The sequence below is a fragment of the Cyclopterus lumpus genome, chromosome 23 (assembly GCF_009769545.1).
Source record: "Cyclopterus lumpus isolate fCycLum1 chromosome 23, fCycLum1.pri, whole genome shotgun sequence".
NCBI lineage: Eukaryota > Metazoa > Chordata > Actinopteri > Perciformes > Cyclopteridae > Cyclopterus > Cyclopterus lumpus.
This window is the reverse complement of record NC_046988.1, coordinates 2,418,126-2,441,424: the sequence shown is the minus strand read 5'-3', so window position 1 is coordinate 2,441,424 and position 23,299 is coordinate 2,418,126. Positions and strand designations below refer to the sequence as shown.

Genomic DNA, 23,299 nt, shown 5'->3' with positions numbered 1-23,299 from the left:
TAAAAAGGCTGTTTTATGTTTAATTTATATACTCGTGGATATCTCGAAAATTAGATCTCGATCTCAACCTCATTAAATAAAGTTTTATATGTTAATATTGCAGGTCAACTTTGGTAGTTCACTGAGCCTCACATTTTGACATGTGACTGATGAAATCTGGTACCATAAGCCTTTAAAACAACTCCAAACATACTTGATATAAACAAGCTTTAGGCGTTATCACTTAATAAAACACCGACTCTTCACAACCTTTAGCCAGCTGAAATGTGGGTTGCCCATTCTTGAGCTTGGGGTGTGAATGAATAACCTGGCCAGCTGTAAAGTTACTGTGATGAAGCGCTCGGTGCTGGACCCACAGGAAGTCTTCTATGGCATAAAACATGTTTTCTTCAAGGACGGCTCCTTACTTGAGCGACTGGTTCTTGTCCTTGGTCTTGTGCTCCACCACCATCTTGCTGCACTGACCCACGGTGAAGGCGAAGGTTCCCTGGACGTGCTGAGGATAGCGCAGCTTGTGCATGTGCTTCTTGAAAACCTCGGCCAGGTCGGACGCAACCTCCTCGTCGAACGCGATCTTCATCAGCTGCAGTGGCAGACAGGGAGAACGGGTCAAATCTGGGAAGTGAGTATAAGAGCGGGGGCTGGACATCTGCGAAGGGAGATGAAGATGTGAGGGTACCTGGAAGGTGCAGGACCGTAGCTGGAGCCCCTCCTGGATATAATGGTCTATGGCTAAATTGACTGAGATCCTCTTCTCCTTGGTCAGAGAGGCGATGGGGAACGAGCGAGTCACCACCTTCTCACCCACTGCAGGAGACAGACAATGCGAAGGGTTTATAAGGCCCGCAGACCTGTGGGTGCGTGCGTGCGTGCGTGCGTGCGTGTGTGTGTGTGTGTGTGAGAGAGTGAGTGTGCGCGTGCGATCTCTCACCCAGCGGGTCGTGGGGCGTGCCCTTGAAGATGAGCCGGTAGGTGGTGAGGAAGATGGCGCCCTCGGCAGGGAGCAGGGGCGGACCTCCCATCAGCCCCGTGGCCTCCTCGCGGCCGTCGGGGATCAAGTGGACCCGCATGCCGTCCATCACCAGCTCCTCACCGGGCAACAGCGTCGGCCTCAGCAGCTTGGACTGCGCAGAGACAGAAGGAGAGGAGGGAGATTAATCGTGAAGATTCTTTGGCCAAATATTTGACTTCCAGAACAATTTAGCAAATAATTTTGTCATAGAGTTCATTCTAATCCCCGACTGTAAAAACCCTCAAACCTCCGACGTTCATTTTGGCAAGATAATAAAAAAATGAAACCGATAGTGTTCATTTAAAACCCTCTAGTTCTGCTGTTCCAGGTCCCCACAAGGGGTCTCGAATTAAATCTAAATGTTCAGGAGTAGTAAAGAAAATAAAAAATCGTAGTATAACCATAGTTAAATACAGTTTACTTTTGCCCTTTCAGGCCTTTGAAAATTATTCAAATAAAAACCATCCAACATGCTGCTCTTATTAAATGACACCTGCAACTGGAATATACAACAACACATAAGTAATTGTGCAGACAATATATATATATATATATATATATATATATATATATATTTCATGGCCAACCACTGCACTCGTCAAAATCTCATGCGTTCACAACCATGCAGAGGTTACTGGCTGGGTGGAGGACCTGCACTGTTTGTGAAGTTTAGTTATGTTGAAACAACACACAACATGATCTGGGATTGGTGGGATCTTGGCAGAGGGGATGTAACAAACAATACAAAAAAGGATAAATACAATAAACAATAAGATAATATTCATTTGGGTGTGTTTACGCGATGGGATGTTCATTTTGGTATTTCTTACAAATCATGTTCTGTAGGCTGCTGAGCTCTTCTGAATACATCAACACTTCTCAAATGCTTTTCAATATCAGCGTGTCACTACCTTGAGCTGGGCCCAGAGAGTTTCCTGATAGGAAATTAATTACAACTGTTACAACTACAACCTGCTTCCTAATCTGTTACGCAACCCCACCACTGCCACACAATGTCTTTCCTCCAGCTGCAGAAAAAGGGATGCGTTTCCCCTGGAGCCATTTAACTAGGGAGACCTCAATGCTGCACACAAATGTGTTTCTTTGTGTGTTTTTCTGCTCAGCGCAATAATCTCATATCCACTTGTTGAACGGATCCAGAAGCTCACAACAAAAAATACAAAACTGCTGACGGGACATTGTGAGATCAGATGCAGGGAGGAACACCGACACACTGCACGCAGGACCAACAGCACCCTTCAGACTGAAGGCACTCGGCTCGGCGGAGCACGACAAGGCAGTGTGGTCTACCCAGCATGCACTGCTCGGGCGTGCTTGTGAGTCATGGGGGTTTCTGCCTCTGGCGGACAGACGTACCTGCTGTGACACTGTGAGCCTGTGCTGCAGGGATTGGTGGAGAGAGGGGTGGGCGGGGCTGGCTGGGGTTCTGCGTGGCCTTTGTCCAGTGGAACGTAAAAATAGGAATTGGTTACCTTTTGGGTCGGCGGCATTCTCTTGCTCTCCCTGTGGACTGCGTCCAGCGTCTCGATGTGCATCTGAACGATGTCTGCAAGGACACAGAGAAGGACGAAGACGGGGGACAGAGGGGACAGTTGGGTTTGAAGCTTTACGAGGGGAGATGGGTGAGAGTGGCGGGTGCTGGGGCCTCCATACCTGGTATCATGGTGTGGAGGGCCTTCAGGTGCTCGTTGGTCACGCCGCTCTCGTTACACACTTTGTCCACGAAGCGGTTGATGAAGCGCACCACGGAGTTCGCCACGTCGGAGCTCTCGGCTTCCTCGAAGCCGCTCTCCGTGTCGTAGCTCTCCGCCATGCTGCCCGCAATACTACAGGACCAAAAGAAGGAATGGGCTTTGAACGCTTATGTTCCGTAGGAAGCAAGCCGTGTCTGAGCTGAGCATCCTGATGGAGAGTACGTGTTTGAATGAAACCATCACACACGTGTGGAGGTGTGATTGTTAACGTGGGATCAGTTTCTCCTCGCGTGTGACTGAGTTGTAATGTTTGATCTAAACGACACACACATACGGGCTCCATGTACGTATACCGTTCTTTATGTGTGTAAAGTATATTCACCTCATGTCCTCACACTGAACAGCTTGATGAGAGCTTTTTTAGCATTTAACGGTTTCCCATCGTTTCTTATTTGACTATTTCTAATGTCAATGATAATTGACTATTGGATGAAATGATATTCGCTTAACAGATTAGTGATAGCAGATTGTAAATAATGGTAATTTCATCAGGATGGAAGTCCTTATTTAGCACAAAAAAAAAGATATCTTTTCCTGCTATGGTTATTTTCAATGTATACAATTTACAAAAATACAACTTTCAAAAGAATTGTGTCATTAAGATATGAACGTGGTTTATAAAATGATTCTGTCCAAATTTATAATTCTCAGCAACATTTAATAACATACTAAGTAAATTGGTTATGGAACAGTTTCGGAGCAACGATCATTGCTTTTAACGTCAATCTGATTATTTTAATTTCATTTTATTTGGGTTTGCGCAAACATTTGCGAACCCGTGACATAATAAGGTTCTAGTGGCTTTAACTATATTGTGAGAATACAAGTCTTTACTTATCCTTTACAGACTGACCTGGACATTTTTATCCTTGTATTTTTCAACTCCGATCCCTTTTTTGGGATTATTTTAGAGCTTTTATTGTCTTTATTAGAGCAGGAAGGGGAAGAAAGAGGGACCAACACGCAGCAAAGGGTCGCGGGGCAGAACCACGTCTCTCCAGAGGCCGACAGCTGGCCGTACATGTTGGTGACGCACCTGTTGGTGACGTAGCTGTTGGTGACGTAGCTGTTGGTGACGTACCTGTTGGTGACGTACCTGTTGGTGACGTAGCTGTTGCTGACGCTCTCCACGTCTGCGAGGCCGGTGGTCCTCAGCAGGCGATTCTTGCTGGTGTCCAGTGGCAGCAGCAGGTAGCTCATCCTGTTGGCGTAGTGGATGGCCTGGCTGAACACCGTGCTCTCCTCCTTCTGCACGCGCTCCGTCTGCATCTCCTTGCTGAGCGTCGGCCACAGACGGCTCTGCTCCGACGCCAGATCCAGGGCGCTGATTTCCCTCCCGTCGCCCGACCCGTCCTGCTGCTCCTGAGAATCAAATCAGAGAGAGGCTCGTTAGTGACTCATCACTTCTAGACAAAAAGGACACTTCTTGCTGCGGGGGCGGGGGGTCTTCTTCATGCTCACATGGTTGTTCTGCTGCTCCCCTTCATCAGTCTCCAGGTACAGAGCTCTGATGTGGTTCTGGACGTCGCTGTAGAACATGGCCTCCCAGAACTGCATGGTGGTCCAGACCATGTGCTCCTGAACGCAGCTGTAGGCAAACTGAGTGGTGCCTGCGCCCATTTTCTGTCAGGCAACCACAGGGAGAGACGTTTATGAGGGGGACCAGCCACTTGGCATGACATTCAGAGCTGTAGAATTCAGGTTCAGACGAAGACATCCCACCAACAGCTCTCACCACACAATCCCATCGCTCAGTCAAAAAAAACCATGAGGGATCACCGGATGTTTAGTGGCTAAATGGGTTCTTTGCTGTGGTTGGATTTGGGAAATGTGGAAATACTTTGGTGATGCTGGTTTTGAACTTACTCTGCAGAAGGCTGTGACCAGTGGAAGGAGGGCAGCTGCAATACCCTGCTCATCAATATGTGAGCAGTCCTGAACAAAAATAAGGAAGCAAAGAATGAATGTGTCTTTTTTGTGCTATACTGATTCCAGTGATGTTCTAGTATTTGCAGACTCACCTGTAAGGTGCAATTCATCATTCTGACAATGCAGTCAAACTGCTGGTCATCCAGCACTGCTCGGTTCTGCAGGACGTGCTGATTGAGCTCCTGGGTCAAACAAACCCGGGCTGCCCGACCCTTCAATGCCCGCAGCACAGCTGGCATTAACTGGACAGAGGAGATGAGAAGAACAGGTTCACAAAAACCAAACCAACAGGACAAATGACACATTTTGAAGTAAATATAGGTCGGTATGCAGTTGGTCTGCGATGAGAGTTCACTGAAATGGAGGAAACTCTCCTCAACCGTCCAGTCATGCGTCAGGGATGAGTCACTCTTACCTTCTTGGCCTCCAGCATCTTGTTCTCGAAGAGGTATGTGATGCAGTTCCTGACCACCTCCAGCCTGCGGGCGCTGTTGGCCATCACGTTGCCGTTCCTGTCCACAATGTCTCCTGCGGGGAAGAGATCAGATACTCGTTCATCACTCCGACACCATCAAACAGACGCTGTGAGACCGACTGCCGGGAAGTTGGAGGTGAAAGTGGGGATATTGAAACCCCAACACTTGTTTGCCTTGCAACCAACTTTTGTCAAGTGTTTAGCACCTTCTTAACAACTTCTTCTTATTTCAAATGATCCAAACATTTCGAGACCTGGAATAAAAAAAAACAATCCTTCTTAGTCCTCTCCCCAGCTCACCCAGTGGGGGCCCCGATGGCACCATGCCCTTGACCTCCGCCTTGACCACAGGAGGTGCCGTCTTGAGCTTGGAGGCGGCGTGGTCGATGAAGAGCTGCACCGCGACATCGTCCAGCGCGGGGAACGGCGACTGTTTCTGTGCCATGTTCTGGCTGCGTTCCGACGGTCGCTGGACTTTGTGCATCGCAACGGCGGGGTAAGGGTTCTCCTAGAGGGAGGGGGAGAGAGAATGAAGGGGTCAATGTGGAACGGAGGGAGGGAGCGACTGAACAAAAACTAGAAGGCTAGAAAAAAGGCGGATATGTCTCGTACTATTAGTTAATAGTACACTGAGCAACTCGCTTGGGGTCAGCTGTAGCTCATGGGGAGAGTGGTCGTCCCGTAACCACAAAGTAGCCGGTTCGATCCCCGCTCTCCCCATAGTTCATGGTGAAGTGCCCTTGAGCAAGACACTGAACCCCCAGTTGCTTCACTGCAGCCCACTGCTCCTTAATAACTAAGGATGGGTACAATGCAGAGAAGAATTTACCCACGGGGATCAATAAAAGTGTACATTATTATTATTATTATTAATCTGGCAAGTGGTAAAAAAAAAAAAGACACATGGATGGAAAGAGGTGAGCCATCATGCTTCCTATAACTGTAGTTTGTTTTTGTTATTTGATAACCTCTAAAACAAAACCAAAAAAGTGTGGAGGAGCAAGTAAAAATTGACTTTAAAAGACTTGACCCAAACAACATTAACGTTGAACCCTGCAGCAATAGGAAAAGGGAAAGAAAGAAAGAGGCTCACCAGAGGAAACTGATGAGAAAAAAGGAGGACTAACAGGAAACCAGCAGAATAAGGGAGCAAGTGAAGGGTATTCAGTGAAAAATGCCATTTGTCATCAGTTTCCTGTGAGAACATACATTTCTGAAGAGCTGCTCAGCCAGCTCCTTGACGTGGTTCATGACTTTGTGCGGACAGGCCTCCTCTTGTCGTATCCGCTCCACGTGATTGGCCACCAGCTGTGGAAACGGGACAAAGAGGCTATCTTTAATATCTGAGCCGCTCAATCAACCCCGGTCAAATAAAGGGGGGTAGAAGACTCACGTCATCGAACAGGTCGGTGGCTCTGTAAGGGGGCCCTCGCTCTGACACAAAGCCTGCAAACGCCATGCCGTCCAACACCTTCATGAGGAAGTCCTCTTCCGTCAGCGACCTCTGACCCAGGAAGGCAGCCTACGGGAACACACGTCACACTGATCTGATGCCGACCTCTCATACAGCCGCTCTCTTAAGAACACACAGGTCATTGGTTGGAGGGCTTGATCGCGTGCAGCCTTCTTTACAGACCTTATGGAAGCGGATCACGGGTTCTGGGTGAATGCGGATGATGTGTAAACACCAGCGATAGCCCTGGAAGAGCCGAGCGAATAGCCACAGGAAGACTCCCCGGATCTCCTTGTCCTGGAACACACAGTCGAGTTAAAGTACACACACACACACAACCAAACTGAAGGAATAATGGATTGAGGAACTGAACTGGACACGGGGTCTGGGAAACATCCAAGAGTCCAGGACACGCAGATTTAATCCAGTTACATTTTTGAGCTTTTAACACCCTTTTCATGCAAAACTAGAATAAAGAGTAAACTCTACCCTGCTTGTTAGACAATAGGCCTCTCAGAGCATTGCTGTAATTGCTGTAATTCAATGCTGTCTCTTGAAAAGTGGTACAATTGTCCTGACTTTACAAGCTACACTTAAAGTGTACCAACTTGTTAATTTGATTAATTCCTTCCCATAAATATAGTAAAGAGAATAGACTTTTTAAAACCTCAAGACAAATGTACTTTCTTTTGAGAACAAAGCTGTTGAGGGAAGAGCGGTTTTCTTACCTGGATCTTGAGCGCGGAGGGTTGCGTGGAGAGAGGGGGAAAGGCGTGGTCAGCAATTTCCAGCTCCGGATCCAAAACCTACACACAACAAACACGAAGCCGCCGTCAGTCACGATCTCCCTGCATTGCATAGCGGCTCTGCTGCAGCTTGCCGCCTGCCGCCTCAGTCACTGAGTCAAGACCAGCAGAAACCTACCAGGTAGGGCCCAGGACAGGGTCAAACCACTACGTGACGAATACGAAATACATGTAAAAAGAAGTGCCTGTGAGAGAGTAAAGTGGTAATCCACAAAATATGCGTTTCCTGTTACACACACACACACACACACACACACACAGTTTAGTTTGGTTTCATTTGACACATTTTAGGACACACCTATCTACTGCTCCGACTATCAGCAATCTTTTCTTTAAATGCAAACGCTAATCTTCTTCAAGAAAACTATTTTTTGGTCTGGCTATTTATATTTTTAAAAACACAATACTAACTTGGCGAGATGTATCTTAATACTGTAGAACCATTACGTTGTTTTGTTGTTGTCGCCTAGCTTTAAGGAAAACTAAATCCTTTGCAGAGGGACACGAACAGCGGCCACATATCCAGAACACTTGGAAACAGCTTTTGGTATCGGGCCATTATGTGAAAACTCAATCAGCTGAGTGGAAGGAGAGAGCAGTAGCTAAGCCCCCGATTCACGGTTGCTACCCAACAATCTGCGGCACGGCGGCTCCAACGCCCTTCACCCAAACCGCAACACAGACCTCCAGATCAGTGTCCCTGCAGCCCTACCGCTCGATGCAAGCTGATCGGACTTGGCTGACTCTTTATGGGTTTGTGTAAGTCTGCGTTACATCTGTACACACAGGCCGTGACCGGGTGAACTTCCCTTCCACCTGTTTCCAGCTCTCGTTCCATTCCGCAGAGCAAGGACCACAACACACACGTCTCTGGGTTAGAAGCCATGAAGTAGGAACGCTGCATCACACAACAACATGTGGCACGATCCCGAGGTTTCACAATAAAATCCCTCTCTTATTAGATGAATTGTATTTTTAAGCCAAGTTATCTCAGGCATTCAGCGCAGCGGTCAGTGTGTCCAGGTTCAGTGTCTGCTTGAGGACACTTAGACATGCAGCCGGTGGCAGCAACAATAATAATAAGCTGCTGCTGGGATTGTACACAATATTTCTTATTGGGACGGTAGTTTTATCCTTCAGGCTATTCCATTCATTGAGCACCTTAATCACAGGTGTGACTCTGACCGCTGTCTTCTCTCCATGTGATGACACGATCATAAATTAAAAATAAAACCCCGATGAAAGGAGAAAACTTGATCTCCTTGCACCAAGTCACTCTGTTGTGCCACACTTTTAATTGGATGTGGAGACACAGGACAACAGAATAGATACATCGAAAGATAATAAAACAATCAAACCGATGTAATTAAGATAAAACAAGTTCACAATCCAGATGAAATGCAAAGTCAAGAGACAAACGCCTCAATGTCTTTTACCAACAGACAGAGAATCCATCTTCGGCTTCAATGTTGTTAAAGCAACAAAAATGGCGCGATCCATTCCCTACAACGCAAAATACGGCGAGAGTCCGTGGAAAAAGCAAGTTTGATTTCCCAATCTTGGGGCTCCTCGCTGCATCTAAATACACAGTGGAGTTGAGACAGCGCTCCAGCCTCTCCCAAATAAACACATCCCACCCTTTGCCTCAGTGACCACACATCTCCAAAGAAAAAAACAACCCCAGCCTCGAGCAACCAGCAGAGGGACAACCCTTTGACCAGAAACACATCAGTCAGAGACAGTAATCTAATAAAGTGAATTTGACAGCAAAACAAACCACGCCATCCAGGAAGCGATGACTCAGCATCGGAACACACCCACAACACGAGTCAGCGCAATCAAGCTCGCTGGAAGCCACCCCCACCACAGACAGGTGGATTTACAATATTTGGCCTGAACGGATTTGGTTTTAGTTGGTTCTTAGCTTTAATGTTTTCATGTTTTACAATATTGAGTTTCTGTGAATTAAGACTTTGTTTCTTTTACACTGATAAAAAGACTAAGGCAAAAAAAGAATAATGCAAACCATTTTACAAATGTCTCTAAATATAAAAGACACAAAAAAACAACAAGGAAATTTGTCTTAATTTTTACTTGCAAAACTGCTTAAAAAGTGCCGTTGATGTGCGTGGACAGTCAGAGAACAGCCAACGTTTGTAATCCAGTACTGTGTCGTTTGGGATATGTATGGGGTTTATAGCAGCATCTTAGTAGCATGATAGCAGCATGATAGCAGCATGTTAGCAGCATGTTAGCAGCATGATAACAGCATGATAACAGCATGATAGCAGCATGTTAGCAGCATGTTAGCAGCATGATAACAGCATGATAGCAGCATGATAACAGCATGTTAGCAGCATGATAGCAGCATGCCTCTCTGGATGTCACGTCAGTCGGTCAGTCCAGCGCTTTGGTCCAGACCAGGGTTGCAAAATTCCGGGAATATTCAAAGTTCCCAGACTGAAATATCTTAGCAAGCATTTAGCTGTTGGGCTGCAGACTCTGTCTTGTTTTCTGGTAATCGGCATCATAAAATCCAAATTACATCGACTGCATATCTATGCAGTAAAATAAAAAGCTGCAGGGAGTGAATGCTTTTTATTAGCCCTGTAAAAACTCAGTAAAACAAACAGTGTCACCCTTGTTAGTTTGCTCAGCAGACCGTTTACAAGTCTGAAACACTAAGAACTGTATCTGAGATATTAAATCAAACATGACCAAGTTCCAGACAAGCATTACAATATATTATGTTCACCCACTATTCCTGACTGTTTAAACGTGACTGCAGTCAACAGTTCATCCAATAAATTGATCATAAACTGAGAGCGATTTCCTGCAGCAGCTCCATCGTGATACGCACACCTGAGACAACCGGTTTACTGCTTTACAGTATTAACCCACATTTGTTATGACACACGCGCACACAGTCAACAGATGCAACAAAAGGGAAGCAGGAAATAAATCCACGAGGTTTCTCAGAATGGGCTGGTTCTGGAATACTGGAAGGGTCCGAAGTGTGTGTGTGTGTGTGTGTGTGTGTGTGTGTGTTGCGGTGAGCTCGTTGGACAGAAAGCGTTCAGACCCCTTCTGCCTTTTGCACACTTTAATGAGACGTTATTTTTAAGAATGGGATACATTTCCCAAAATCAAAGTGTGCAAAGCGCAAAGTACTGAATTAAGGGTCTAGATGAAAATTCTAAAAATAACTAAATCTGCAACAATAAAATGTGCAAAAAGCGAAGGAGTCTGAACAGTATGTGACAGATTCAGGTTAAATTAATCTAATCTAATTAATAATTGAGTTGCTCAATTTATATTTGCAATGCTTGTTTGTTTTGTTTTCTATCTTTTACAAGCTTCCAAAAATTGCACTAGACTTATTTTGTATGCGTTTAAATTAAAGCATGATATTTTCCAGTGCTCCCCAGTGTGCGTGTGTGTGTGCATAACGTGTGTTCAGAGTTTTGGGCTGCAGCTCTTACCATTGAGAGCACAGTCTGGGTCTGCTGGAGGAGCGGCTCGGGCAGCAGGGAGATGTGGACGCATTCGGGGGTGGTCACGGTGCCGCCGTCCAGGTCGGCGATGATCACATCCAGCTGATAAAACACACACACACACACACATTTTTCATCTCTGCCCCCCCAAGACTGTTGATAACGTGGACAAGGTGGTCTCCGTCAGCGGCTGCTCATTACAGGACGTTATCAAGCAACAAAACAGTCAGATCTCAGTGTGGACAGCGGGTGCCCAAACAATAACCTCTGACCTCTGACTGCTCGTACAGTGATAACAGGCATGTGACACTGAGTCTCGTTGTGACGCGACACATCTCTAACGTTACATTACACCTTCACCAAGCTTTAAGAAAGATAACAGCAAATGGTTTCCTCTGATCATGAGATCCAGACGGTAATTATCGTCTTGTATATTTTGGTATAATTTATCCTGGCGGGGTCTGTAACGAGCCTCTTAAGGTAAGGCAGGAGCAGCTTGTGTGAACCGCTGCTTAAAGGGTCAGTGAGAGTTTACATGGAACATTCTCTCCATTGTAATCAAATCGCTCCAAGTTAGATTAGCTCAGCGTATGATGGAAGTATATAATACATCCTTTTGTTTTAAAAGTCCTTCTTTGGGGAGCATGTTTGTTAAACTTTGTTATACCTTCAACTTGTAACTGGCAGTAGGTGTTCCCACTAGTCTGTCTTCCACACAGTGCATGCTGGGTATTTAAATGACACTGGCTGTTTGTATATTGTTGATGGAGTTCATGTGTGCGTTTAGTTTCCGTGTCATTTTCTGACCTCGAGCTGGCTGTGTGGTGCCGACATTTCCTGCAGCCTGTGGATGATGGGATGATGTAAGACCACGAGGGACAGGCATCAGGTGAATGCGGCGCACGGTCCAGACCCAAATGACCCAAATTTAGTCAAATGGGTCTGTAAGTCAAAAGTATCCTACTTTAAATGTTGGTTGAAATGATTAAATAAAAACACTTGTTTGTTGTATTTGATAGTAACCGGACCTCTTTGAATATTGATTGATGATGTAGGCCTTCATCAGGAAATCTTCCAGACTAAATATCTAAAACAAGAAGTGTCAAACCAGAGGTGCCTTTGTTTGGACACAACATACTCCAGCAGAGTTCACTACAGCGACACTGCCACGCTGGTCTAATCGTACTGCGGTGATGGGAACCCACCAGCTCCTGTGTCTCCGAGCGGAAGAATGAATTGACACCGATGATGAAGGGGGTGGGGGTGCTCAGGACCTCCAGAAGTTTCCCCGGCAGGATGGGAACGTAGGTGAAGCTGTGGGGGACACAAACAGGAATGAGGTTCAGCACGTGTGTGTGATTCCTGAGATGAAGCAAAGGACCCAGAGAAACATCACTGGGTCCCTTCAGAGACAGGACGGAGAGACAGAGGAGTGGAACCCCCACCTGTATTTGAGGGGGAACATGATGGCCAGCAGTCCCCGGCAGGCGTCTGTTAGTCTCTGGTAGCTGCTGGACAGGAACAGGATCTTGTGTTCCGTCAGGGCGGCACAGAACAGGTACAAGACGTTGACTATACCTGAAGGAGGAGAGGGCACGGGCACATTACTCCCATGTTTGTCCAGCAGTTACTCAGGTAAACTAATGACCTCAAGAGTCTGGCAGAACATTTAGGATGTACATCCTCCATGACTGATTGGGGGTGAGTAACAAGCTTTCAATGCAGTTCTGGAAATTCTTTAAAATAATAAATAATGTATTTTATTATTTCCCTATTTCTTTTCAATAGCAGAGCAATGTAGGACTGGACCCTCAGTAAAGTATACGACATTGTACACAATCTGATATTCATTAGGGTAGAAAGTTATATTCACCAGGTCTGAAAAGAAAACACTATTTGGAATGAAGCACACATTTCTGAGTAACCGTACCAAGCTGTCTGAAGAGCTGGGCCACGGTGCTGCCGCTGACGGGAAGAGAATCATCGATGGGAGTCTGGATGACTTGCCGGTCGCCAGCACCTAACGTTATGGTCCTCTGTAGATTACCAGAGAGGGAGAGGAGACAAAAGAAGGATTTAAAGACCAAAGGACGCACGGTGCATCTCAGAAAACCGGGGTTTTAATCACAGTTTGTGCGCGTCGGACGAGCAGCGTGAGTCAGCGACCGAGAGATGGAGGATCCCAGAAAGGCTTAGCAGGTGCATCACAAATAAAACAAAAGCCGTTTCAGCCAATCGGGGCGTGAATGAAGCTGGGCAGGGCTCCATGCCAACGACTTTACTGCGACAAAAAAACAACAACAACATCAGCTCCGACGTGTCAAATGAGCCTTTCATGGGAGAGAGAAACCCAAGCGCCGTGGCAGGTGTCATGCGCAGGCAATTTTCCACGGCAGCCTGTGGGAAGCACAAGCGGGCAGGAGATTGATCTGTACGGGTGATTGATTTAGCGCCGTGAAGCGAGTCCTGGGATAAAACGAACACCTCCGATGTTTAATGCCCCGGAAACACTCATCTGAAACTACGTTTTTTTTTGAATAAATAAATAAAAGAATTGACAGAATTTTGAAGGAATACTGTCAAAGATGTTTTCTCACCTGTAATCAGGGGGGGAGGGACTATATAGATCAGACTTAGAAAATTGATAATTTTTCCTCTCAAGGCTCCTATATTTATTGACCTTATAAAATACATGAAAACACTTAATCTTGCCAGAGGGCTTTCAGGATACGCGATCCGTTTCTGCAATTCTTTTGTACAAAAAGCTTCACCTGAAGTGGTTCTAATGGAACTGGTCAGTGTGCGGCTGGGAGGGGAAAGCGCAGCGTTATTTCATGCTCTCTACAGCAGCAGCAGAATCCACAGGTGAGCTGTTAGCGGTTCAATACTGTGACCCAACATCTGATCAGGCGCCTTCCAATCCACTGAACTAACTGAATGTAACGCTGGACTTTGAGTCCACGTGCAAGAGCAGGGAGACGTGTTATGACCTGAACGATCAGCTGTCGGTCACACATTGAGCGCACATCAAATCATTTTCACTTTTGCCGCAAGAGGTGTGCATGGATTGGCTGAGGGGAATGGGTGGAGCACAGGAAGCCGAAAAAGCTCAGCGCTGATTGGTGTCAGCGGGGGGGGAATGAAGTCAGGCCTGCGTACCAAACTCTCCTCTTTCTCCTCCTGGCCCGGCTGCACAAACACCCGGCAGACAGACGCACAAACACACACACACACCCCGCAGGATAAGACAGGTTAGAAACAACAGGAGTGAGGGCAAAGATGCCCAAACTTAACAGCATGACGGTGGAGTCTCAGCATGACGAAAACACTGCAAGACGGCGGCTGTGGTAAAGAAAATAGATATATAGGAAGAGTGTAACATGAAACACGCATGCAAAACAAAAGCATAGCCATCATTTAGCATCCGGCAGCCCGATAACAGCAACAGATAGATGGTGTCACTCTGCTACTCAATATAAAGGTGTACCTGTCATATACAGCAGTAATGATAGTAAGTGAGGGGAAGGCAGAGACATTACTACAGCAGCTGATCTCACGCACGTCATTGACAATATGACCCTCAGGTGACACTTCATGATGGATCTCTGAAAGCAAGACTTCCATACAGGACATACGGGGCAGGACACGTATATGTTATCATTTAGATGTGAATTGTGTCGTTTTACAATTTTCATCATGTTTACTGGTCATTTACACAGTCATCTGAAGTTGGAAGCGTTTGCTGAATCCGACGTGGCTCACTCGTACCAGCACACCGGGAGAAAAGACAGTGAGAGAAAGTTAAGATGAGAATACGGAAACGTCATTGAATGAGGTCCGGAGTTTTGATTTTGTTTGATCGTGTCCCTAAATGGTTTTTAAATTGCACTGGATCAGTAACGCTGGTGTGATGGATGAATTCCTACAGCTCAGATGTTCTTATTTGAAAACTGAAAATATATGTTTGGCTTCTCCAAACCGTGTGACTGTTACTGTAATAGGAGCGCAAACTGATCCAGGAAGCTAGTCAGCAAAGCAGACGCGGAAGTTTCTTAAAACGTGTTTTCTCTCTGACCAGCAGGGGGCGACTCCTCTGGTTGCAAAAGTAATTCTGGTTGTATAGAAGTCTATGAGAAAATGACTTTAAAATTGTCTCTTGATTTATTCCCTTAGTAAATGTTGTAAACATGAGTTTATGGTCTCAATCTCTAGTTTAAATAAATAGACCATAATGCAGGAAATGCTGCCTCTACAAGAGTATATGGTGTATATATGGTGTCTCTGTCACAATACATTCATTGCAAAAAAAAAATAAAATACATGACGACGAACGTAATCCAAGATGGCGACGGCAAAAATCGCCAAACCCAAGTCTTCACAACATCAGTCCACAAACCAATAAGTGACGTCACGACAACTACGACCATTTCTCACATCCAGTCTATGGTGGGAACAGCTGAATCACCTTTCACACTGCAATGATAAGAGGCAAAGGGGTTTAACTGAACTTTTACAGGCTCCGTGAGAACCCACGGGTGTTCTTGTCATGTGACAGAAAGTGTCAACGACCTCCGGCGGAACATCTTGTGCAACTTTCAGTTCGAAGAAGGTTTTCTCCAGTCTCAGTTCTGCCTTTAAGCTCTAATGTGTTATTCCTAAGTCAAATCCAGTCGGTCAGAGCACTTGGCAGACAGAGTCCAGTAACAGCTCCATCACTGATGAGCGTAAGACGAGCACTTGACCTCCTTCCATGGGGAAATCTAACATTACCACACACAGGAAGGTCATAGGTCAGGGTCGTGTGCTATGCAGATTGTTGTTCAAGGGGACTTGATGAGAAAGGATGCGTCAGAACTGAGCGGTTTGACAAGTGTAAAAAGACGGTGTTCCTCACCACAAGGACAGCCTGCTGCTCCACCTTTCACCACGACACCATTTCTCACATCAAGCCTGAAGTTCACCTCACATTTGGTGAACAGTCTTATAAACGGAGTGTTGTAACGTCCTGCTGGTTAGAACAAAACTGCACAGCAGTACTGCAACTGGGTATGTTTGCTTATTCAAGATAAATATGGACAGTTTACTACATTAAAAAAAGCCAGCCCCATTACTAAAGCCCTCCTCTTTAGTTACTGTTGCTAGGCCGGTCAGTGCATGTGCAGCTTTACAAAGATGAGTTTTAATATGAAGACTAACTAAAGTGTGTATTTAAAAATGTAGAATAAAAAGCTACTAAACACTAACTATCTTCACAAATACAAGTCCCACACAGGCCTTGCAGAAGGTTAGAGGATTGTCTTGTTTCACCACGCCAATATGCCTGATGGCCGAAGATGATTTGGGCGTCTGTTGACGTGAACATGCAGACTCTACGGTAATGACAGACATTTAGCCAGGCCGATAGAAAAGCCCTGTGGGATCATTCCAGGAATGTGTGCTTGTGTGTGTGTATGTGTGTGTGTCACTCTTTTCTAAGTGGCCTCTCCTCCTCTTGAGTTGGAGGAACAGGACAGTTTGTGCTTGAATGGATAAACGCAGTGCAAGCTCACATCTTAGGGCCTCGATGTGTGTGTGTGTGTGTGTGTGTGTGTGTGTGTGTGTGTGCCAAGCCAACGCGTTAGCTTCTGCTGTTTGGGTCTGTATGTGCGTTAATACTGATTAGATCTGACTCTCTCTGCCTGGTAGGAAGCCATCTGCCATGCCATATGGTCACCCCGGCAACCCGAACAACGACCTGCACAGCAACGGGTTTGTGTATATGTGTGTGTGTGTGTGTGTGTGTGTGTGTGTCTCTCTCTCTCTCTTAGAGAGGGACAAATCTATTTCAAAACAATCAGTGTGCTACAACAGCTGCAACAAAACAGCTTTCTGACAAATATGAAAGATGAAAAAAAAAATGAAAAAAGGAATGAAATACCTGTTGAAACTATTTGATCACAAATCACAGAAAACAAGCAGAAGCGCCATCAATCACTCAATGACTGCGAGAAAGCAACACATTCCTCAAAGAAAAGAAACCGGCTCCGCGTGATCAACTGAATCAATAACATGGAGCGGGCTTTGCCGGACGGGAGAGTTACCTGGAGACAGGCCAGCAGCCAGTCACAGGCCAGGGCCTGAGGAACCTGGCCTAAACTACAAACTGGGGACTCATCCGTCTGTAACACAGAGGAACCAGTGTACAGTAGGGTGCACACAAATAACACACATGGGTTAGAACATCTGGAGGCCGGTCTGCTTCTATGTATGCATGCATGTGCACCATGTGCATGAATACGTGGAATAGGGACATTTAGTTCACTTGCACAAAAAGGGTGAGATAAAAAAAAAAATTATATATAAAAAATATATGGAAAAAATAAGAAAAGGCGAGGCAGAAAGTACAAAATAAATAATTCTGAAACAAATTGGTGGCGTTTGTCACGTCAGCATGAAGGAAACAATACTGTTGCTCAGTGGCTGAGTTATACAGATGTTCCGATTCCGTTGTTTACTTCGCAGTACCGATCCCAGTATGTATTCTATGTAAATATAGGATTCCTATGGTAACCGATAGCTGCAGACCTTAAACAGCTAACCCTGTATGGATGAAATATGATTGCTTTCTTTGATGGATGGCCTTGCTCAGGCAAAACACAGACAAAGCAATAAAGAAAATAAATGCCAGAGAAGTTAGTTTTATTCTCTGGTTTGACAGACTTTCCAGTGTAAAATATTGACAAATTGCTGACATTTTGCGAGCTCCGGCTAAAGTTACACCTAGCGCCCGCCTGATTGGTGCTGAGCATGTGCAGCTCTCAGCAGAGATGAGGAAGGTGGCTCCTCAGCTATTTCCATCATCCAATTTTTTTTTTTTTTTTTTCAGAGGTAAAGATGTTGAGGAGCCACCCACCTTGCTTCTTCCTCATCTCTGTTGATAGTTGTACAACTCTACGGAGTCATTTCACAGAACCATTAAGTACACAAAGATACAACAACACACAAACACAAGCTTGGTCACAAGGATTGAGTTGGTATCTCAGCTATGATACATTTTTAAAAGAGAAAACAAACATGTCTGTTTTGTTTATCTAGTTATGAATGGAAGGCTTGTTGTTGTCTTCCATGGACAACATTGCTTGTGAAATGCGATAAATCTATATCTATGAAGTGGCCCTAATCATCCATAACAATGAAAATGAACAGAACTAATGCAGTGTGCACTAAAGTGTATGTTATGTAACACCCAGGAGACCTGCTGTAAAACCAACTATATGGACAACATCAGTGCCATTGTAAGCCGACTGTTGATAGTAAACCATAAATTATTCCATCCTGCGTGCACAACGAACATGTGCAGGCAGTCCTGTTACACTTCTGTATGTGCGCATTCATAGTCTGCATACAGCACACATGAAGGAAACAAAGGATCCAAACCACAGCGAATACTTCTTCTGTACTAAGCTGACATAGATGCAAGTTGTAGCTCCACCGTCAGCCCATGCTGGTCGAGGTGCTGCACGAGCCGGCCGGAGCCAAGAAACTGCACTGCTGAGCGAGGCGTGTGGAAACATAAGGAGGGTGTACCATCCAGCAAAGCAGCACAGCAGAAGAAATGAGACTGGAGAACGCTGTCGCAGCTCGTCATCGCCCTCCCTCAGCTTTGGTTTCGCATGGCAGCGTGGTCTGTACAGGTGTGTGTGTGTGTGTGTGTGTGTGTGTGTGTGTGTGTGAGAGAGAAAGAGATGAGTGGTCAGCAGCAGTTACCTGGGAGCCTCCAGCGATGGGGATGATGCAAGTGAGGAGATTTCCAACCACCGTTTCCAAGGGGACAGTAAGGCCATCTACGTGGACGGTGTAGATCAGCCCCAAACAGTTCTGTTCAATCGGGGGCAAAGGATGAGCACAGAGGTCAAGGGTCAATGAAAGCATGCCACGGCGCAAGAAAGCCTTTATATTTACAGTAAAGGAAATTAGTGATGGTCAGCATGGCTGTAGATATAAAAAGCAATACAAAAAAGCATTTTAAAATGATATGCCGTTTCTATAAATATTTTACTAAAATCACTACCGAAGTAGCCAGAATATTTTTACATCCAACTCTCTCACATCTGCCCTAAAAGATGTGAGACAACTAAAACAATTAAATGAATAGAATAAATTAAATAAGAGAGGTTGTGGAACGTGGTCGCTCTGCTGAAACACTTTCATATTATAATAATATACCAGCAAGAGCCTGTTGTTGGGCTGACCCTAATGTCTACTGAACAAAACCCACAACACATGCAGAAATGAGAGTGTGTGTAGGGCTGTGTGTGTGTCGTACCCTGAACACCTCTGTGTGGTCCAGTCTGGACACCAGCACCAGGCTCTTGGGGGCAAAGACCTGAGCTGGTTGGACGACAGCGAGCACCTCGTCCGCCTCGTCCACCTCGCTGGCCTCAGCCTGCAGCTGGACAAAGAGAAGCATCGATATAACGGCACTCACATCGAGCCAAGAGATGAGCACTTCATACTGGGAACCCTGGTCTACACACAGGATTTACAAGTGACACAATGTTGGGATGTGCGAGTGGCAAAGACACTCTGATCCTGGCTGTGTGATCCAGCAAAGACAGTTGACCCTTCGCTAAGTCCCTCCCCTCAAACGCAGACTGGCCAATCATAGCATAAAATCCGCCAGCTCTGACCAGGATCCTACACTGCTCCATCGTTTAGTGGATTTGGAGCTGGTCGTGTGGAAATGTGTAACAGTGATACTCGTTACCCGTAGAGGCTGGGAGGAGACGTTTCTAAGGAAAAACCTGTAGCGCGAACATCGGTAGAGGACGTTAGCACACCATTAACGAACTGTGCTACTATGCTAATGCATCCCAGGGAAAGGCCCTTAGCGATTGCTAGTGTTCATGGGGGGGAAACATCTGTATTAGATTAATTTCAAGGAAAAGAGTTTCATCCTGATACAACAGCTTATAATTACATATTTATTTGCAACCAATATTACTAATTGCGCAGATTCAGATGAGTCGGTCTCACCTGTGGGTTGTCCAGGCCCTCCCAGAAGGTGAAGCAGGCACAGTAGTGACGGTCAGAGTTGATGTCAGTCAAAACCGCTACAAAGAAGGAGGCAGGTTGCCGCTCGGGAACCAGCTGCCAACCGCTGGGCTGACAGAACTAGAGAGGAGGAGGCGCAGGTTAGAGAGGTTAGAGAGGGGAGAGAGGGGACGGCAGCATTGGGGCCAGGGGGGAAAGGGGACATGGGGGGGACCGAGCCACGGGTTGCAATCAGACGGTAATGGAAACAACAGAAAAGATTAGTGTACCATACCTGGGCGACATATCAGACAATAAGGTCACGTGTTCATCCAAGGCTAAGCTGTCATTAAACAAACACAACAAAACAGGTTCTGAAAAGGTTCCGCCTACTTTAATAACACGATGACATCACCACAGCTCTGACTGAACTATGTGAACAGCCGTGAAAGTCTATTTTGCTATCGTTTTTTTTTCCTTTTTAATCGCAATGTAGTTAGTTTTAAGAATTTATGGTATGTCGTTCCAAAATATTTATTTGCACAACAAGAAATATAAATGGAGCAATCAAACAATGTCATTGTTGAACGAGGCGACCAAACAACAGAAAGTCAATATTAGCTGTATTCTTTCTTGGAATAAGCCATTTATTATATTATGGTCATTATTCATTACGTTGCCTCATGGACGGTGGACCGCAAGTCAATCCACATCAAAATGTTTCACTGAGCGCACACGCTCGTGTCCAGCTGACATTTGTGGAAATCCATGCGGATTCAACAGGCCCGACAGCTGACCTGCATTAATATTAAGATAGTATTAACATCCCGCTCGGTTTTTCAGCATGCAGTCCTTTCAAATTAAACACGTTGGTGCCTGTTTCATTTGAATGGCTGTCTCCTTCAGATCCATCTTTCACTGTACGTGACACAACTTATATTTTAGTTTCTCCTGACCAAAATAATTCCTGAGACTTTTACATCACTCTAGATCAACATTGGTCAGAATTCCGCGCTGTGAAGCCGTTCAAGTCATCGACATACCAATATAAATACATAAAGGAGTCAGAATTGAGCACTAAGGTGTGAACGTAGCCTTGAATGGTGGCATTGGAGGTAAGAGCAGTGTGTCAACAGTATATCCAAACAAAATATTATGCAATCTGGTTAGTGTTTATGTTTGGATCGTCTGATTGATGTTGCGCAATCACCCAGACAAACCAACAAAGTGACATTACAATCCTGAAATCACCTTCAGATCCACAGCTCGTTTTCTTATCGGACCATTGGGGTTAAATTGGTCCATGATGGATCTCAAGTTCAAATCTTTCCTCACTTGTTGGTGTACAATGTGTTTCTTTTATTTATCTATAAAAAACCTGAGCCCTGAGGCGATACACATCCGACAAAAACCCAACAAGAAGTTTCATCATAGGCGTTTTAAAAGAAGCTTCATTCAAGACTTGCTAAAAACCCTGCAACAGACTCACGTATCCATAACTGGTAACGCACCTCTCACCCGTTTCAGAGTGTCATGAAGGTATCAACCCTATGAAACCTGGAATACTTTGCGGTTAGTGTCTTGCTCCAACCACTGAGCTGCCCAGGGAACTGAACCCCTAACCCAGACGAGGTTAAGTGCCTTGTTCTACCCACACTGCAGTACTTCTAGAGGGTTGACTCACCAGCTCTATGCCTTGTGGGAACGGGCTGTCCTCCCAGTCTTTCTCAGGAAACCGCTGGAGAATGCGACCTTGACCTTCACCCTCCACTGTAGAGAAAAACAAATACAGAGGTCAGTCCATGTCACTTGCATTGTTTGTTGTCCATTTGCTTCTTCAAATAAAGTATTTTGAGGGTTTATTTTAAACTATAATCAGCACATTGATTGTTTTGTAATGTATGTTGACATAAATAAACTATGAATTCCTGTTAAAACACGACGTGTGTTTTGTTACAACGTGCCACAGAGATTGGACTGGACGCAGGAGAAAAGTATCCTCCATGAAAAGAGGAAGAGTACACCTCTGACAAGTGTGTTAAGTTGACAACCTCCCTCTGAAGACAGGACTTTGGAGCCAGTCGCTGGACCCAACTGTTGTCAGTAAACTGCTAAAGCGCTTTTATTTCTTCACATTCACTACTAATTCAATAAGGACCTATGAATGGACCTTTGGGGAAAACAATATGTTACAACCACTGATTGGAAGTGACAATATTTGGACTGCGGATGGTAGAGACGCCCTCTGCGGTCTGGTAGTGAACTGTCAATCACCTTGTAGCCCCACCCAAAAACATACTCTGTTTCATGGTCTGTCTGACTCTAAATGGACCATACTTTGCTAAATTATCATCATTCTGTATTGAAGCCTTGAAACTTGAGACCATACTTATTTTTATTTTTACAATGTTTACTGTTGGGAATAAATCAAGAGAGAAGTGGAGTCCCTTTCTTCATAGACTATCTGAATTCTTTTTGCACCCAAAGAAAGCCTGATAAACCATGAGAGAGAATGCATGTTTAAGGCATTCCTGCATTGGCCTCACTTTTCATGTCAATCTGGTCTTCTAAATGAGTCTGTATCTGCCTGTTAAACAGCAGTGTGATGTGTTAGAATGTTTGTTGCTGCTGGTTAATGAGACCATTTCCACTGTTGGCCAGGGCCCGGCTCATCACAGTGGCACAATGACACGACAAAGGCCCGCTTATGTAACCACCACAAGCCCGTCTTTCAGCTTCGTTCCATCTGAAGCCCGGCAGGTCGCTTAATGGCAGCATTCATCCGCACAGAGAATACACTTATCCTCCAGATACAAAAGGACGTACATCTAGCATAAAACTGTACAAAACTAAATATGATCTTGTGCTGACAAAAAGGAAAAGTTTTCACCAGCATCTAGAGCAAACCTGGACAGTTTGCTGCCTCAGAGAAAATAACAGAACCCTTTTACCAAGGGAACTAAAACAGAAGCTCACACACACGGAGACAATACACAAACAAAAAGTAGGCCAGCTCCCAAAACACACAGGGAAACACACAAGTCATCCGACCCAGGGATATGTGGACGCTTGTGGGAGCGGCGCTCTATGATGAAGTCATCAAAGACAAGGGATTAATTTCCTTGCTGCTTTGAGATGATTGGCCGACCTTCTCTGAGCCCGATTTTAAGTGGTCAGGCATCAACCGTTCTGTATAGGGGTGAGTATCGGTTAGTGGTGCAACACATCATAAAACTCAGTTCGGATCAGCAAAAAAGAGGGAGCAGATATAACTTTTAGAGATCCACCGTCACGTATTTTTGCCACCAATACAAATTGCTAATCTAATTGTATTGAATCGTCT

At 45.3% G+C, this 23,299-nt stretch overlaps 1 protein-coding gene across 11 annotated transcripts in view; it reads right to left on the bottom strand.

The window, feature by feature from the left end:
* Nucleotides 1–23,299, bottom strand: part of sbf1 (SET binding factor 1) — a 51,500-nt gene that overhangs the window by 12,937 nt on the left and 15,264 nt on the right. For 2 of the 11 annotated variants that reach the window (XM_034525827.1, XM_034525832.1), the window contains exons 2-26: nt 21,641–21,726; nt 19,960–20,097; nt 19,250–19,375; nt 18,691–18,801; nt 17,025–17,102; nt 14,104–14,133; nt 12,875–12,980; nt 12,390–12,522; nt 12,150–12,258; nt 10,933–11,046; nt 7,373–7,450; nt 6,828–6,941; nt 6,585–6,713; nt 6,401–6,499; nt 5,492–5,699; nt 5,132–5,244; nt 4,809–4,958; nt 4,654–4,722; nt 4,249–4,410; nt 3,869–4,149; nt 2,687–2,859; nt 2,506–2,579; nt 932–1,124; nt 680–807; nt 408–583 (exon numbers count right to left, since the gene is read on the bottom strand). In XM_034525827.1, coding sequence (XP_034381718.1) covers nt 408–583; nt 680–807; nt 932–1,124; nt 2,506–2,579; nt 2,687–2,859; nt 3,869–4,149; nt 4,249–4,410; nt 4,654–4,722; nt 4,809–4,958; nt 5,132–5,244; nt 5,492–5,699; nt 6,401–6,499; nt 6,585–6,713; nt 6,828–6,941; nt 7,373–7,450; nt 10,933–11,046; nt 12,150–12,258; nt 12,390–12,522; nt 12,875–12,980; nt 14,104–14,133; nt 17,025–17,102; nt 18,691–18,801; nt 19,250–19,375; nt 19,960–20,097; nt 21,641–21,726 — 3,178 coding nt within the window. Of the gene's footprint in view, nt 1–407; nt 584–679; nt 808–931; nt 1,125–2,505; nt 2,580–2,686; nt 2,860–3,868; nt 4,150–4,248; nt 4,411–4,653; nt 4,723–4,808; nt 4,959–5,131; nt 5,245–5,491; nt 5,700–6,400; nt 6,500–6,584; nt 6,714–6,827; nt 6,942–7,372; nt 7,451–10,932; nt 11,047–11,751; nt 11,855–12,149; nt 12,259–12,389; nt 12,523–12,874; nt 12,981–14,103; nt 14,134–17,024; nt 17,103–18,690; nt 18,802–19,249; nt 19,376–19,959; nt 20,098–21,640; nt 21,727–23,299 lie in introns of those variants that run through there. The other 9 variants (XM_034525829.1, XM_034525833.1, XM_034525835.1 and 6 more) reach the window with 7 other exon arrangements.